Source organism: Oryza glaberrima, chromosome 10, assembly GCF_000147395.1.
Source record: "Oryza glaberrima chromosome 10, OglaRS2, whole genome shotgun sequence".
Taxonomy (NCBI): Eukaryota; Viridiplantae; Streptophyta; class Magnoliopsida; order Poales; family Poaceae; genus Oryza; species Oryza glaberrima.
The window spans coordinates 12,537,023-12,553,876 of NC_068335.1; the positions used below are offsets into that span (position 1 = coordinate 12,537,023).

The 16,854-nt window shown below is 39.5% G+C and overlaps 1 protein-coding gene across 1 annotated transcript; it reads right to left on the minus strand.

The window, feature by feature from the left end:
* Window positions 1-8,470: 8,470 nt before the first annotated feature.
* LOC127786448 (F-box/kelch-repeat protein SKIP30) lies at window positions 8,471-11,596 on the minus strand. The gene is made up of 2 exons (XM_052313860.1): window positions 11,426-11,596; window positions 8,471-9,913 (listed from the first exon to the last, which is right to left on the minus strand). The coding sequence occupies exon 2, from the start codon at window positions 9,857-9,859 to the stop codon at window positions 8,816-8,818; it is 1,044 nt and encodes a 347-aa protein (XP_052169820.1). The 5' UTR covers window positions 9,860-9,913; window positions 11,426-11,596; the 3' UTR covers window positions 8,471-8,815.
* Between the last annotated feature and the right edge of the window lie 5,258 nt (window positions 11,597-16,854).

A 16,854-nucleotide genomic window follows, 5' to 3' on the forward strand; every position in this document is an offset into this window, starting at 1 on the left:
TCATGTTATTCACTTGGCTGTTATTCACCTTCTCTACTCCCATTTCGTCTTCAGGCTTTCAGCTCTGTGCTCTTGCCGGCGGGCAATCTGAGCTTTGGTCGAGTGACAGGCGGCGCAGAGCTTTCGTGGACCTCCTAGCGCGGCGCAGACCAATCCACACAGCACCTGAGCCTTTCCTCTGCATTTTGGTGGTCACTGCAGTTCATGTTGCTCTGCTTTTATTGGCTTCTTTGTTCTACTTTGTCCCCGTGTGTTTGTGAGAAATATGCAGTGTTTTGCCAGTGATATGAATAAAAAATATTGGTTGAATTTTTGAAGTGCAAGCCTGTAGGTTTGCGTCTATGATATCTCTTGCGTTTGTTGGAACTGTATGAGGCACACTGCGTCTTTTCTTGCACTTAATTTGTATAAAACAAGTTCTGTTTAGCTTTCATACCCGATCGAACTGACGAACCCGTTGAACGGGTCCATGGATCTCTTGGTTTTCTTCACTTTATTTGAGCCATCTCTGAAGAAATGCAGCATAGGAAACATCCAGAGTCATGAAAAATAAAATTCTGATTTTTTTAAGCCTTTTGTATTGCACCAAAGTCTTTTGGATTGGCCAGTGATGAAACTTTAGTTTTTTTAGTCTGAACTTTCCCAGCTCTTGCTGCTGCATATCAAAATCACATTTGATGTAATTGATGTCTCAGGAAGAGTCCCTAGTTCTCTTCCTGAGCTCATTCGATTCTGTACTAGGGAGTCTTCCTAGTACAGAAAATATAGTGTCCATGGAACCTGTTGTACGGTTCGTCAATTCAATCAGGAAATATAGTGTACACTATATTTTCCGTACACTATGGACCTGTTGTACGGTTCGTCAATTCAACCAGTCATTTATGGAACTCTAGCCATACATACACTATAGGCGGAAATATAGTGTTTGCCAGTGATATGAATCAAAACCTTGGTTGCTTCTTGCACTCAATTTGTACCGGACTAGTAGTTCGGTTTACTATGCTGTTTAGCTTTCTTGCCAGTTATTGTCCTCTGTTTTGCCGATGATGAAAGAACCCTAGTCCATTAAAGCTATAATAAAGATTGAAACATCAGCTTAAGTTACCGGCAAAGCATATGCATGGTTATAGCCTTCTATCCGATCTAATGATTGTCTGCTTCCCTTTATATAAAGGTACAGAGGGATTTCCCTTACCCAAATGGGTTGGAACTAATCAACTAATTAGTATAACCTATGGACCACTTCGTGCAAAATTTTAAATTCTAGTATGATAACTGAAATAGTTACCCCCCGTGTGTATTTGGTTAATTCGATGTAGCAAGTTGTGGTGTCATTAAGTTAACCTCATATTTCTCTTCCATCATTTCGACAATGGCATCTGTACAATCTTCCAGGTGTGGACAAGGGTCAAGATGTGCAAATTATAGCTTGTGATGGTTGGTTTGGTATAGCAGTTAGAGTTGGACAGTTGGTCATTTATGTTTTGACAATGGCTATTTGAAGGAAAACAAAATGCAAATTTTTTGCTCCACAAATGCTGTTTTGTTGTGTAACACTGTAACCTCACGGATGTGGGCTTCTTTGGTGAACTGATATTGTGGCATAATTAATCTCCATGTCTTTGCTACTGAATTGAAGAGAGCAAGCTTGTAATTGTGACATTTGAGTTGATAACCTTTGCTTCAGCTATCTTCCAATCACAACTATAATTATCTTTTATGTCTGTGTATATCCAACATAGATCATGATATTAATCTACCCTTTATGACGATCTATTATAACATGATCATATATTAGCATGCAAACCAGATTACTATTCATCTATCATTTAGCTTCCTATCAACTTGTCTGCTGGAGGTCGCATGCTAGACCATTTTTAAATTTTAATAAATGCTTCCTAATCGATTGGAAGTCCTATTTGTGATATTTTTTCTTTTCTAGGCTGGAAATAAGATCAATAAGTATATATACACATGATGGCATATAGATGAGGACTTCTTTTGTTGTTGTGCTGTTGAATGCAGAGTACCATGAAATTTTAGACAACCGGTTCTTTCTTTCTTTTTAGCCCATGCAGGAGAAAGAGTGAAGTATGACATTGGCCCACATTCTAGGGACTGGAGCCAGAGTCAAAAGTGATTGGAAGATAGCTAAATCTAAATTTCAAAAAATTTGCAACATGAATGCTATATTTTAAGTATTACCACATGTTTCATTATGTTATTATGGCTAAAATACATCTACTATATAACACTGGTTTCACTCATTTATATGGTTATTTGCTGTTCACACAGAAGATGCACAGTTGAAATAAATGCCCCTACATGGATATGAAAATTTGCTTTGTCCTCCTTTATGGTTCATAAGGTCATGTTTACAGAATATGTCCACTAGGTCATGTGTACATAATATGTCCATTGAGAGTTGCATTTTCAGTATGCATGTATGGAGGAATAATAGATCAATATGCTAATGTTGTAACACTCCATGTAGGGGCATTTGGACCTCGGAGAACCAAATTAATGTGTGCCATATTTACCACATCAATTGAAAATCCAGAAAATGCACAAGTTTCTTGGGAATTTAGACTTTCAATTAATGTGTTTATGTTTACTCTCATGGGGCATGTTTGTTGTTTCCTTTTTAGGATTCACTAATGTGAATGATTTGAAATCAACTTAGGAATTATGGTTTTTGTTTTGATTTAGCTGAAGATAAGTGTAATCTTAGGCTTGAGGTCATCTTTTGACCCATGTAGTAAGCAGACAGTATGTTGATGAAAAAGTCGAACACACCGGCCTGGGAGATCTGCTTAACTTCTGTGCAGGTCCAAAGATTGATGAGATGCGGGCGTGCCAGTCAGTTTGATCCTGCAACTGACAAGTTATCTAAACAACAGATAAAACAGCCGATCGGCTAACAAGCCGATGTAGTGATTCCAGCTGATGACGATACCGGTCGATAGCGATAGGGTTTAAGCAATCGGCTATATGTCCAATGTAGATGATGATATACAGGCAATCGGCTGATGTAATAAAATAACAATATAATCGAGTAGAAACCAATCGGCTAGAAACAATATATAATAAGCACTGATCCGAATGGTTAAAGCACACATCGGCTGGAGGTCCGATGTCATGAAATCCACGAGATTAGATTAAACAATGAAACCTTTGTTGTCATCAGCTAAATCCAACTTATATGTATATGCAATCCTTGTGAGCCGATGCAACGTCCAAATAACTCATCGGCTGAAACCCCAATGAAACCCTTATTGGCAATCAAGAAGCAGGTTAGAGATTATCGTTGTAAGCACGACTTAGTAGATCAAACTTAACTGATGCATCACTAAGTATGAAAAGAAACATAATATCTAGACAATCAAGCTGTTGACTGAGTTTTCAGGGTGGTAGATGTCTAAGCTAATCTAATCTAGCAACACGATTTAGCCGATACCGGCAGAAACCCTAAAACAAGAAGCAGCCGATAGAGCTAAATTGATATGCTAAGACTAGATTAACAAAGACATGATAAATAGGTAGGCAAATATATCATCCAAGTCAGAGTAATCTAAGAGGTCGAATGTACTGATGCAGCCTTGAACAACGCCGACGTAGACGATACAACTGCCTGGGCCGGCGGAACATTGGACTTACCCCTTAGCCGGAGATCAAACACCGATGCAGCCCCGCGTCAGGTGCCAAGTCCCGCCGGACGATAAAATAAAGTAGAAAAGGTAAAAGGTGGCGACGCGCCGAATTGTATTGATCGTTAAGATAGATTACATAGACCCCGAGTGGACATATTTATACCCATGGGTTGATACAAGTCCTTGTCGGACAAGAAAGAAACTTTCCTAAAGATAAAAGGAAAAGATAAAGTCCTTATAGGACACTAAACATACTTTCCTAAAGATAAAAGGAAACTAACAAACTATTCCTAATTAATAGATAACTTGCTATGCCGCATTCTCTTTGAACTCGGTCTCTTCTAGATAAGCTTCCTTTAGTAGATCAATTTCCTTAACCGAATATAGCAAGAATCCGACAACTGACGACTTGACAACTCTCATCGGCTAATCTCAGGACTTCGAAGCCGATGCTGACTCTAAGCCGATGACTACTCCGGGCTTACCAAATTTCAATGTTAACACAGTATAATCAGTCTTTTTTTTAATTTATTCTCTTGTGTGTGCTTCCATATATATGATGTAGGTGTTGTTTCTTTTTTCTGCACCAAACAGTCATATTCTATTCTTTTCTCTTGAAACATATAGCTTGGCTCATAGCCTGCCATCTGTTGGAACTATGTTACACTGGTGTTAATTTTCTGATCTAGAGTCATCTTGATGAAACACAAGACATAAGGGTGTGTTTGGATAATGGGAAATAGAGGGTGGGATTGGGATTGGGAAATGAATGAAGGGTTAGGATTAAATAGAAGAGAGAGAATGAACGGTTAGGATTTAAAGATATCTTTTGATGGGTGGTAAATCATTTCCCTTTCCCATTAGCCAAACATTACCTAAAAGTTGATTACTTGTTTTTTTTACATGCTAATATATAAAAGAAGAATATGCATTGCACGTGCATGATTACTAGTTTAAGTAGTAAAGGTGAAGTTGTTTTGTTGAGATTCATGTACCATTAAAGATTCGTTACGTTAACACATTAATTTTTCGTCAGTGTCCTAAAAAAATCCCTCGTCCACAACATCCGAGATGAGAGTACAAGATAAAAAGAAAATCATCCAGAGTCCACAGCAACAACCAAATGCACAAGCGATTCAGCGAAAATTCATTGCAAACATAGATACAAAATCCAATAGAACAATCAAGCGAAAGAGGAAAAAAATTAAAAACATCACCGGAAGCCGCCGCCACCTTCGTAGCTGTCGGATTCGACGCAGGAAGCAGCCGCCGCCGCCGCCACGCACGTAGCCATCGTCGCTGTCGGATCCACTGCGGGAAGTCGTCAGCACCGTCGTCACCGTCGGATCCACCGCGGAAGCCGCCTCTACCGCCTCGGGCCGCGGGAAGCGACCGGCGCTGTTGGTGCTGCCGGATCTACCCGCAGGAAGCCGCCATACTAAGAGGCGCCGCCAAGAGGGGAGGAGAGGGGGAGAGGGAGTAGCAGAGAGGGGGCGGCAGAGGAGGAGCGGCACCACTGGTCAGGAGAGGGGAAGGGAGGGGGAGAGGCACCACCAGGAGGGGTGGGGAGGGGTGCGGCGGAGAGGCGGGAGCGGAGGAGGAGCGACGCCGGCGGTCGGGAGAGGGGAGGGGAGGGGGAGAGGCGCCACCGGTCGGGGAGGGGCCGAGCGGAAGGTGGAGCTCACGGTCGGGTGAAGGTGTGATTAGGGTTAGAGTGTTGATGGATTTAGAATCAATCTGAGCTGTCCATCAAAACGAATGGCTCATATCGATCCTGCATCGGGCCGGCCTCCATATCGGGCCACAGCACCACACGCGCTTCATGTGCTGGACGCGTAATAGCAGGCTGATAGGGTCTAATGGGCCTTTTTTTTACAACTTATTTTATTTCTATAAGGAATTTTTTTAATGGCTCATATCATAAAAAACTAAATCCTAATCATCTAATAATTTTATATTTGTTATAATTTTAGTTTACCCGTTGCACACAGGTATTTACTTATTAAAATTGTTTACATAATAAAAAAATTCTTGACATGTCCCCTCTGCTCTTTTTTTTCTATGTCCTTGTCTGCTCTTTTTTCAATTATTATTTCCCTCATTGTCTAATCTTCTTTCATTTTTATGTCTACTTATTAATATTTGACCTCAAATACAATTTGTAAATCAAAAACAATACTCACTCTCACAAAATTAATAAGATTTATTAAACTCCACACATTTTCCTCAGATAACAATACACAGGTATATTCCCACAATGCAAAGTGGGTATAGTTTAACTGGATAGGTTTCTTATGGTGGAACCAGTCAACCTGGATTCAAATATTTGATTTGACATGGGTGCTCGAGGCATTCGTGGTAACGTCGTCAATCTCAATGTTCACATTGTGAGCGCGTTTATACTATGTGTTTCTAAAAAAATTTATATTCTCGCAATTCAAAATACATTGAGTACGAAAATTCCACTTGTATATTATTACACTTACCTACATAAAAAATAAATATTTTCATTCATGATACAAATTTCCATCCGTCACCTTTTGGGCAAAGACAATCGCATTGTTCGTCCATCCATTTTCTCTCGTGCTACGAATCATCCAAACTAACACATCATATATATTCCGCAAATATATAGTAGATTATTTATCGGACATATCTAAACCAAACAACACTTCTTGTCACTGTACACACTCCGTAATCACCAGGTGCAACGCACGGGCACTTTTGCTAGTGTGTGTGTGTATTCTTGTAAATAGGTTCAACATGCTCAAAGATTAGTGATAGATTAATATGATTTTTTAAAGCAACTTTCCTATAGAAACTTTTTGCAAAAAACGCACAGTTTAATAGTTTGGGAAGCGTGCGTACGGAAAACGAAACAACATCTCCCTTTCTCCAGCTGCCGGTAGTTGATATACGGCATGTGAAGACATGAGCGCCTCATTGTCATGACATTGATGAAACTATTTGTGAAAGAAAGTTAAAAAAATAAACAAATATTTTAGAATTTGGCGGCTGGATGTTTTGGGTGGTGTCCGATAAAGGCTAGTGTCGTCCCTGGTAAGGACCGAGCCATGAAGTTAAGCATGAAACGATCCTAGTACGACCGTACTTCTCGTATGGGTATAAATCTAGCAGAGTAAATAGCTGTGCGGAGGCGGTACCCAAGAAGTGGTGGTTTCATTTAGATGTGTGAATAGGCGGAGAGCCTACGATGGATAAGCATATGTGGGCAACCAAATTAAAACCTAACTTAACTATAACTTAACGCATGTGTGAGTTTTCCCTTCCCAGTAACACTAGAACTCCTCTCACTGCTAGAAACTGTCTATGCCTGCATGAGGGATCAAGTTCATGGAGCAAGTACTGCCAAAGTGAGGTTATTGAAATGCTTTGCTGTGACGCGTCTCATTCGTTGGGACTTTGGATCATGTGTTGGGCAAGTCACGAAGTACGGGTAAAATGTACATCCACTACAGTTTGAGTAAACCAATCTATTTGAAAAGCCGTGCTCGCGGATATTGAGCACCGGGACATGTATTACACTTGGCTAGACTCTAACTTTTAAAATGATGAAACGGATGTTGCATGATGATTTTGTACTAGTAGATCGACTTCTCGGGAAGCGAGAAGGGGTAACCCCAGAAAACCATGATGACTCAGTGGTGGGAAGCTATCCTTAAAAACACAATAGATGGTGGACAGAATGTCGCTGATTAATGAACAATGGAACTAAAACTTGATCAGTCTATGCTTTCTTAGGCTTATGAAAAGAATTGCAAAATTGGTGGTGGTGGCTTGAATATCTTCTATCATATGCATTGTTGTTGTAGTGACTTGTTGAGTACGAACGGTTGGTATTCACCCTTTCTATTTACAAATTAATCAGGAGTACTATCAGGAGGTTGCCGAAGATGATAGCGTTCAGTAGGTCTTAGATACGGTCGTTGCCTGTGACAATGGCAATACCGCTGCCTTGATTTTGCTACCTTACCTTAATTCTGCTTTTGAATACATTCCAAACTATTTGGTTCTATGTTCCAGTCTATGCCTGTGGGCTCTATGATGTAATAAATCGCGCAAGACACTTTATGTATGTGCACTTGACAAAATCAGCTATGTAATCGTAAGTATCAGACTACTATTAACATGAATGATTCTTGTTATAAAAACAGGGGTCTTCACCACTATTCCTTTCTCTTGGGTCATTTTTCCATATTACAAACTTAATAGCTGACATCCTTTTCTTTCAAAATCTGGTCAGAAGCAAGCCGTTGATCCTTTACGCACAAGAGAGGAAACTCACTAGGTATGGATGGAGATCGTTGGAAAACAGTGTAGTTATAATATTGTGAAACCTGGTAACTAAGCAGCAGCTAATTGGATCAAATTACCATGTTAGTGGCAAGGCAAAGTCTACGATTGTTCCATTGCATGTAGCATATACACTAAAACAGAGATGCACGAGAAGGGTTTTTGCATAATAAACCATTTTTCATGACCTACAGAGAGAACAGACATGAAAACAAGTACTTACTCACAGTTTACTACACCTGTAGCAAGAGATAAAATAATCATATCATGGTTATTTTGATCTGTCTAAACCTCATCGAGTAAGGGTCGATCCTGAACTGCAAACTTGATTATGAACTTTCAGGAATAAGTACATGAATGTCTTCAGGTTGCCAGAAAACCGTACATAGATTGCAACAGCATAGGACAATAAGTGCAAAATATTGGATCATGACAATGACATGGCACAAATCGTTGGGATAGGATATTCTCAGTAACCAGCAGTAAAAAAATAAAATGGCACTTCCTGTTCCTAACCTTTTCTCTTTTTTTATCTGAATTTAAATTAGGAGTACATGAAAAACTTCACATCCAGGACAGAGTTGCAAGGATGATACAACAATTACAAATGCACATAAAGTACTACGTTTGGATCCAGATCCAAATTCAAGATAAATACAGGATATGACTGGTAATCTAGCATTGAACCATGACCAACATATATGTCCTCAATACAACAGGCAATTCAAAATTGAACAATAATTAACAGACTTCTTTTCAAATAAAACGAAAGGCAGAACCATTAAAAGCTATCTGCAATCTTTCCCTTCAGCAACAGTAAGATACCAGCATGGGAGCAACGTTGAATGAGGCTAAATCCTCAGCAAAGCACAACCAGAAATGCTCCCTCGACAATGTGTCATTGGTGATCCTGGTAGCCAGGTTGGTCTCTCACTAGTAACATTCAAGATATCAACATCAGATAGTGGCTTGATGCACTGATTTCTTGGCCCAGGTCCAATTACTCCACCAACCAGATATATGTTGTCTCCCAAACCAATCATCCCAAAACCTATCCTGCTTTGGAATTCAGATGCACATGACACCATCTTATCAGGGAAATTCACACCACGCTGCTTCATAATGCAACTATTGCTCAGCACATAAAGCTCCCCACGAACCATTGCCATCGGACCTTGCAGCCAAGAGTAGTCCTCAACAGCCCAAGCATTGCCATCTTCAAGAATCTGCACTGTTGGTAGGCCTTTGTGCAATACATGCATCTTACCCTTTATGACAAGTCCAGAGCATGCAGAGCTGTGTGCTTGACGTAGGTCAGGGAGAGGCTCCCACGTGTCAGCTTCAGGGTTATAAATCTCAGCCTTTGATATTGATTTGCGGCAATTTGTGAAGCCCCCAGCAACAATTATGTTCCCATCCAGTGCACAACAGGCAAACATTGCGCGAGCTACAAGCATTGGAGCCCTCTGGACCCATAAACGACGGAGAGGATCATAAGACCAAACCTCATTGCTTGCAAAGATCCTGTCATGGTCTCCAGTAAGTGGGTCAACTCGATCACTGCCACCACCAATTACATAGAGCTTGCCTGCAACTGAGGCCACTCCAAAACGAGCAATATTCCTAATCTGAGATGGCATGACAGGAAGGGTTATCCACTTATCTCGAAGAGGGTCATAAAGCTGCCACATGTTTTCAGGTTCAAATGCTAACACACATAACAGGTCTTCAGTCGCACTAATCTGATTCCTAACTTTGGAAAGCTCACCATTTCGAACAGATGCTCTCCAAGAATGGCAGACCATTTGAAGAACAGGATGGGACAAAAATGGCACCCGTGCAAGGCACTGAAGAGCAACTTCATTAGGGAGACCATCAATTAGTGTTGACATCATTGAGCACTCAAAGATATGATCTCATTATACAGCAAGAAAGTCGCAAGACTGAGCCTGAAAAATAATCAATATATGAAGTTATGATTACCGTACATGAAAAACTGCCAGGATTTTCAAATAAATGATCAGAGTTTCATCTTAAAGATATCATTCAAACTGATACTCAATGAAAAATGATATGATGCAAACAAAAGCAGCACTCAAACTTGAAACCAACACATAACAAACAATTAAGGCAACCACCCTAAAAGTGGCTGAAGATGAGCGTGAAGGTTCATCACATTGTATATCTTCTATATTACGGATTTTGCCACAAAGAACTGAACATGATGCATCCAGTCTCATGATTGTCTACCTAGCCCACAGTAGAGGTAGCAAAATATATGTGGGAGGTCTCTTCCAAAATATATTTTTACCAAAAGTAGTTTTTTTTTATTTGGAAGTAAGTTATAATGCCTAAGGATAGAAGGGATTTTATTCCAGTAAACATGAAAGCCAATATCAACCATGACACTTAATATGCATCTAATATGTTCTTCAAATTTCTGACTGTGAATGCAATATATGATGACAAACAACAACATGGCATCAGGGGAAAAGATTAGCCAATTGATTATGTACAAAAGTTGATGAAGTGGCATTGTACTTCTTTAAAACTCAATGGATTTTCACTCATGTTCCATATATATCCTCTAAGACAAATTGGTGTTCAGTCATCTCCATTTGACGAGGAAAAGCAGATAGCATATAGGTTACACTATCAATAGGCATTCATCCACAGTATTTCTTTCAGTGGCCACTAAGTTATACTATGAAGGAAAACAGTGCATTAAAGAATCAGAATAAGGTCATTTTGCGTCAAAGTTTTCAACTTTTCACTGAACATATCAAATTACAATAAATAGAATAAATATATGCATAAACGAAACAGAAAGCGTGTAATCTAAAAGGCCCACTAAAATTTGGCATTCTCCCACATTTCATATCCGTTACTAACATGAAATTAGAAACAAACTAAACCGAAAAGAATCCAAGATAGGGCAATAAAAGATTGATAAGAAGGAAGATTTCTCGATAAATAAGGAAGAGGGTGAATTCAGTTGGTGTACCCACAATATTAGTTACATTTTTCAGATAGAGAATATAAGCTAGGTATAAAGAAACTAAGAAATAAGGTCAGGTAGTACAGATACAAAAGCAATAAGAATTAGGAAATGAATTGCATAGCATCTTCCAGAATGGTTCTTTCTTCGTAACAACCAAGGATTTTTGACATGGATAGATTACTAAGAGACTATCCTAGTACACAGTTACAGACAAATCACCGGAAATTGAAAAGTGCAAGGTGTTCCAAACCAGGGGGCGGATCCAACTTGGGACATGGGGGTTCACAAACATTTCGGGGAACAAACAAACTGTTACTTGTATTAAGGTTAAGGCTCTGAAATTAAGGGAAGAGCTTCTTCCAGATCTAGAATAGAAGCTAGGGTTAACGAACGAACGAACGCAAGCAAATTCCAGTCCCGATGGGAGAGAGAGAGAGAGATGAATCAGAAAGAGGCTCACCAGGATCCCCTCCCCTCCCCTCCCCTGCTCTGCTCGCCAGATGGAGATCGCCGCCCCCGACTCGTCTTCTTGGCGGCGCAAGGAGCGGAGGAGACGAAGAGACGGGAGATTTTCTTTCTTTTACGCCACAAAGGGAAGGGGAAGACGCTGCCTATTTCTTTCGTGCGTGTCCTGCTCTTACTCACAAGTCTCTCTATAGCCTTATGTTATGTATATGCAAAATCTTCTTGGGCCCACTAGCTAGCTGAAGCATATCCTTGCCTTTTCTTTTCTCATTTAGACTAAAATCTACCATAAACAATTCTATTTTATACATGTAACTTTATTCGTATAAAGTTTACATATACTAACTTTATTTATATAGTAATTTTCAGTAACATTTTATATGTAAACTTTACACAGGTAAACTTTTCACATGTAAAGTTTATATATGATTTAAAATTCCTTCTCTAAATAATAGAGAAAAATATTCAAAGATAAATTTTGTTGTTGTGTTATGATTCAAAAATGAATACATATTTTGTGATCACAAAATAATAACAAACTAGAATAAAAAATAATTTCACAAAAGAAATAATAAAAGTAAAAACAAAAATGAATGCATACGATGTGGAGGCATTATTGCGAGTGAATTTGTTACTTTTGAATGAGCATATGTGGAAGGCTATGAGTAAATGAAAAACTCCACGAAGTAAATTTGTTACTTTTGAAACGTGCGGAGATACTAGAAAAACGGAAAACTCAGAAAGGAAAACTAGACGGTAAATATTTTACTAAAATGCGAAAACAGAACAACTATATAGAAGGAATGAATAACAGAAAAATCAGGATGGTTAATATTTTGCCGGGCCATTGATGAATCACGGATGAGATGGAAAAGAGAAACAAGAAACACAGAAGGTGAGGTGGTAAAAAAATGAAAAAAAAACGAACCGGGTGGGAAGCGGAGGAAAGGTGGGGTGGCAAAAAAGGGAAAACCGGAAGGAGAGGGCGTTGTGCGGCGCTCGAACTATTATTCCGCGCTGTAGCGCGCGGAATGTAAAATAAAAGGTGTTTTTGATTATTATTCTGTGATGAACAATTGGCATTGGAGATTATTGGTTTTGATATTTGGAATTTATTTGCGAAGTGGTTTTGGAGATGATTGAAATTTATAGGTGATTGACAGGGACTGTTGTCTGTTGGGTCCGGTCAGACCGGCGCAACCCACGGTCTAACCGGCCGACTCTGTGTCGGTTTCGGTTTCGGGTTGTTTGTTTGGATATCCATGATTGTTTCATGATTGTGGCTTCTAGATGGATACTATACGTATGTAATACTGTTGTTTGTTAACAATGAGTCAAGTTGGGGATAGCTTGATCTCGGAATATGGTTTCTTTGTTCTTTCTATGTGTAGGTCACTCGAGATGCCGGGAGAGTATTTGCGGCGATGGACCGGGAGTCGGCTTGGGGATAAGACGAAGTCCGTGGTGGTCAGAGATCATGCGGGATACTAAGGCTAGAGTTCAATGCACGTGGTTGGTGAAGTTTCCATATGGCATACGATGGATGTATTCTGTGCGTATGGGATGCGGAGTCGAATTTGGAAGGAGTCCAAATTTGGTATGATTGGTTATGTAAAGTTTGTTTCTTGTACGAGAAGGTTTCCTATGAGGATTAGGACTTCTAGTATGAGTTTGGTTCGTGGCTTTAGGCTGCCTACCTCATGTATAAATAGACAGGGAGCGTGAGGCTTCCCGGTATCGCTTTTGAGAGCAATTGAGTTGATAGTTGAGTTAGGGTTTCGAGTTTAGTCGAGATTTTTGTAAGGAGTGTTGTTGGTGCACTTCGTAAACACAGAGAGAATCAATAAAGTTGTTATCCACTTTAAGAGTTCTTCGATTTATGTTTCATCGGGTTTTAGCGGTCTAACCGGCGACACACCGGCGGTCAGACCGGCGGCATCGCGGCGGTCCGACCAGCGGCGTTAGGGCGGTCAGACCGGCGGCGGCAGTAGACGACAGGAGCTGATCCAGGCGGTCAGACCGGAGTTACTACCTCTGTTAGACTAGAGGTATTCAGGCAGTCAGACTGGTGCAATTACTTTGGTCAGACCGCGATCCATCGAATTTGAGGGTAACTTTTATTTCCGCTAAAAGTTTTGGTTTTTGGGTATATCAACCATTCACCCCCCTCCTCTGGTTGGCTTAGTTATTGTGATTCAATCCTACAAGTGGTATCAGAGCCTTATTTTCTCCTTTGGATTTTAACCGATCTAGAGTTTTTGCTATGGCTGCTAAGTTTTCAACTAAGCCTCATGTTTTCGATGGAACGGATTTTTCTCATTGGTGTAGTAGGATGCAATCTTACATTATGGCTGAGGATTATGATATTTGGAGAAAAGTTTCTCATCCTTATGTGGTCCCTGAACAAATTAATTGCTGCTTTAAAAACTGATTTTGAACAAAATTGCAACGCTCGCAATATTCTTTTGAGTGGGATTTCTCGTTCGGATTATGATCGTGTTTCTCATCTTCAAACTGCCCATGAGATTTGGATTGCTTTGAGTAATTTTCATCAAGGAACAAATAATATTAAAGAGCTTCATCGAGATCTTTTCAAAAAGGAGTACATTAAATTTGAGATGAAACCTGGAGAAGCTTTGGATGACTATCTTTCTAGGTTTAACAAAATTTTGAGTGATCTTAGATCTGTTGATTCTTCTTATGATGCTAATTATACACAATCTGAGATTTCTCGCCACTTTTTGAATGGTCTTGACATGTCTATTTGGGAGATGAAAGTTACATCTATTCAGGAGTATGTTGATATGTCTACTTTGACTTTGGATTCGCTTTACACAAAACTAAAAACACATGAGATGACTATTCTTTCTCGTAAAGTTGATTCTAAGTCGAGTGCTTTGGTTTCTTCCTCAACTTCTTTGGATGTTGATTCTTCTTCATCGAAGTCTTCCGTATTTGCTTTGTTTAATGCCATGTCCGATAATCAACTCGAATAGATCGAGGAGGAGGACTTGGTTTTGTTATCTAACAAACTTTCTCGAGCTGTGACTAATGTTAGGTACAGGAAAAGAGGTGGACCAAATCGTTGCTTTGAATGTGGTTTTACAGATCACTTTCGTTCGCGATGTCCTAAGCTTGGGAGAGCAAGGAGGGAAGATAATGGTGATGAGAAGACCAATGACAAGAAGCCGAAGGGTACTTTCAAAGGGAGGAAGATCAAGGAGACTCTCAAGAAGGCTTTTGATCAAGTCTACGCTGTGTTTGAGCCACTAAGCGATGTAGATGGTGATAGTGGAGATGAAGATAAGGGAAAGAACATCTCTGGTGTTTGCTTCATGGCGTGTGGTGAATCGGATTCAGAGTGTGAAGACAATGAGATACATACTTTTGAGGAAGCTATTCTTATTTTAAGTGCAAAAAATAAGTGTGAGAAGATGTATAGAAAATAGGAATTTTTCATTGAATCTCTTAATTATGAAATTGTTAGATTAAAATCTCTTATTCCTAATGATGATGATTACAAAAATTGTGAGGTTTTAATGAATGAGATTTCAAAAATTAGAGGTGTCAATGCTGCACATGATTTGAAAAATAAGTCTTCTCTGGCTCTTGGATTTGCTTTGCACACACACACTTTGGATGAGTTGTTTTTAACTAAAAAGTTGTTGCAAAATATCAAATTGCTTTTCATGCTAGTTTGTTGTTTAACATGATTTGTGCTAAAAAATTAAAACAACCACATGATGTTTTGGATTGCTCAACATGCACATTAAACAAGATTAAACTAAAAGATGTTTTAGGTCGTGTTGAGTACATGGAAGATGTTGTGAAAAACAATGAAGTGCTTTCTTGCCCCAAATATCGTAAAAGCAAAGGTGTCATGGTAGATTGTGAAAATTGTGCTAATTTGGAAAAAGAGGTTTCTTATTTAAAAAGTTTTTTGCAAAGATTTTCTGAAGGTAAGAAACAACTTAACATGATTTTGGATCAATCTAAAGTGACTAGTTACAATAGGGGTGTTGGTTTTGATGTTCATGATTATTTCACCAAAAATCAACCAAATGTTTTGAGTGGATCAATCTAAAGTGACTAGTTACAATAGGGGTGTTGGTTTTGATGTTCATGATTATTTCACAAAAAATCAACCAAATGTTTTGAGTATGACTGAACGTGGTGAAATTTATACAAAACCAAGTGAAAAGAAAACAGTTTTTAAATCTGCTGAAATTTTGCCTTCTCTTTCTGCAACACTAAAAGTAAGAAAAACAAATCTTTCAAAACCATCTTCTTCTTAAGAAAAGTATACTTGTTCTTTTTTGGCAAAGATGACATATTGTTGGTTTTTGTTTCAGATTGGCTCATAAACAAAAAAGGAGAGAGAAATTGCTTTTACAAAATCAAAGTGGCAAAAATCTGGTTTTCCCTCGAGGAAACCGGTCAGACCGCAGTGGGTCCCGCGGTCAGACCGGCGACCGGTCAGACCGGCTACTGAGCGGTGGTCAGACTGGGCTTCGGTCAGATCGACGGTACAGCAGCGGTTAGATCAGCCCCCGGTCAGACTGGCTGTACTCGGCGGTCAGACTGGCGCCGCAGAGATTTTTCTAAAAATTCTCAAATTGTTTTTGCACGTGGATGTACGCCTATTGGATCTACTGGTCGTGTGTCTTAGTACTGGATTCCTAAATTTTTATTATCATCTAACCCCAGTACTGAGGCTTCGACTTCTGCTTGTGTGTAGGCTTTGGTGGCAAGGAAGGAGAAGTGTGGATCGTGGATTCCGGTTGTTCGCGGCACATGACCGGTGATAAAAATTGGTTCTCCTCCCTCAAAAAGGCATCTAAGACTAAATCGATTATCTTTGGTGATGCTTCTACGAGTGCTGTTCTCGCTAAAGGTTTGGTTAAGGTAAATGAGAAATTTGAATTGAAGAACGTAGCTTTGGTTGAGGACTTATAGTATAATTTGCTTTCAGTTTCACAAATTGTTGATGAAGATTTTAAGGTTCACTTTAAGAAAACTGGAAGTAAAGTTTTTGATTCTTGTGGTGATTCTGTGCTGAATATTTCTCGCTATGGAGGAGTGTTTAAAGCTGATTTTGATAATCATGTTTCACCTGCGATAACATGTTTGGTTGCTAAGTTTGATAAAGATGTGATGTTTTGGCATCGTAGACTTGGACATGTTGGTTTTGATCATCTCACTAGGCTAAGTGGTTTGGATCTTGTTCGTGGTTTGCCTAAACTTAAGAAAGATCTTGATTTGGTTTGTACACCGTGTCGTCATGCTAAGATGGTTGCTTCTTCACATGCTCCTATTGTTTTTGTGATGGTGGATGCACTAGGACAGCTATTACATATGGACATTGTTGATCCAGCTAGAGTGCAATCTGTTGGAGGAAAGTGGTATGTGTTGGTTATTGTTGAC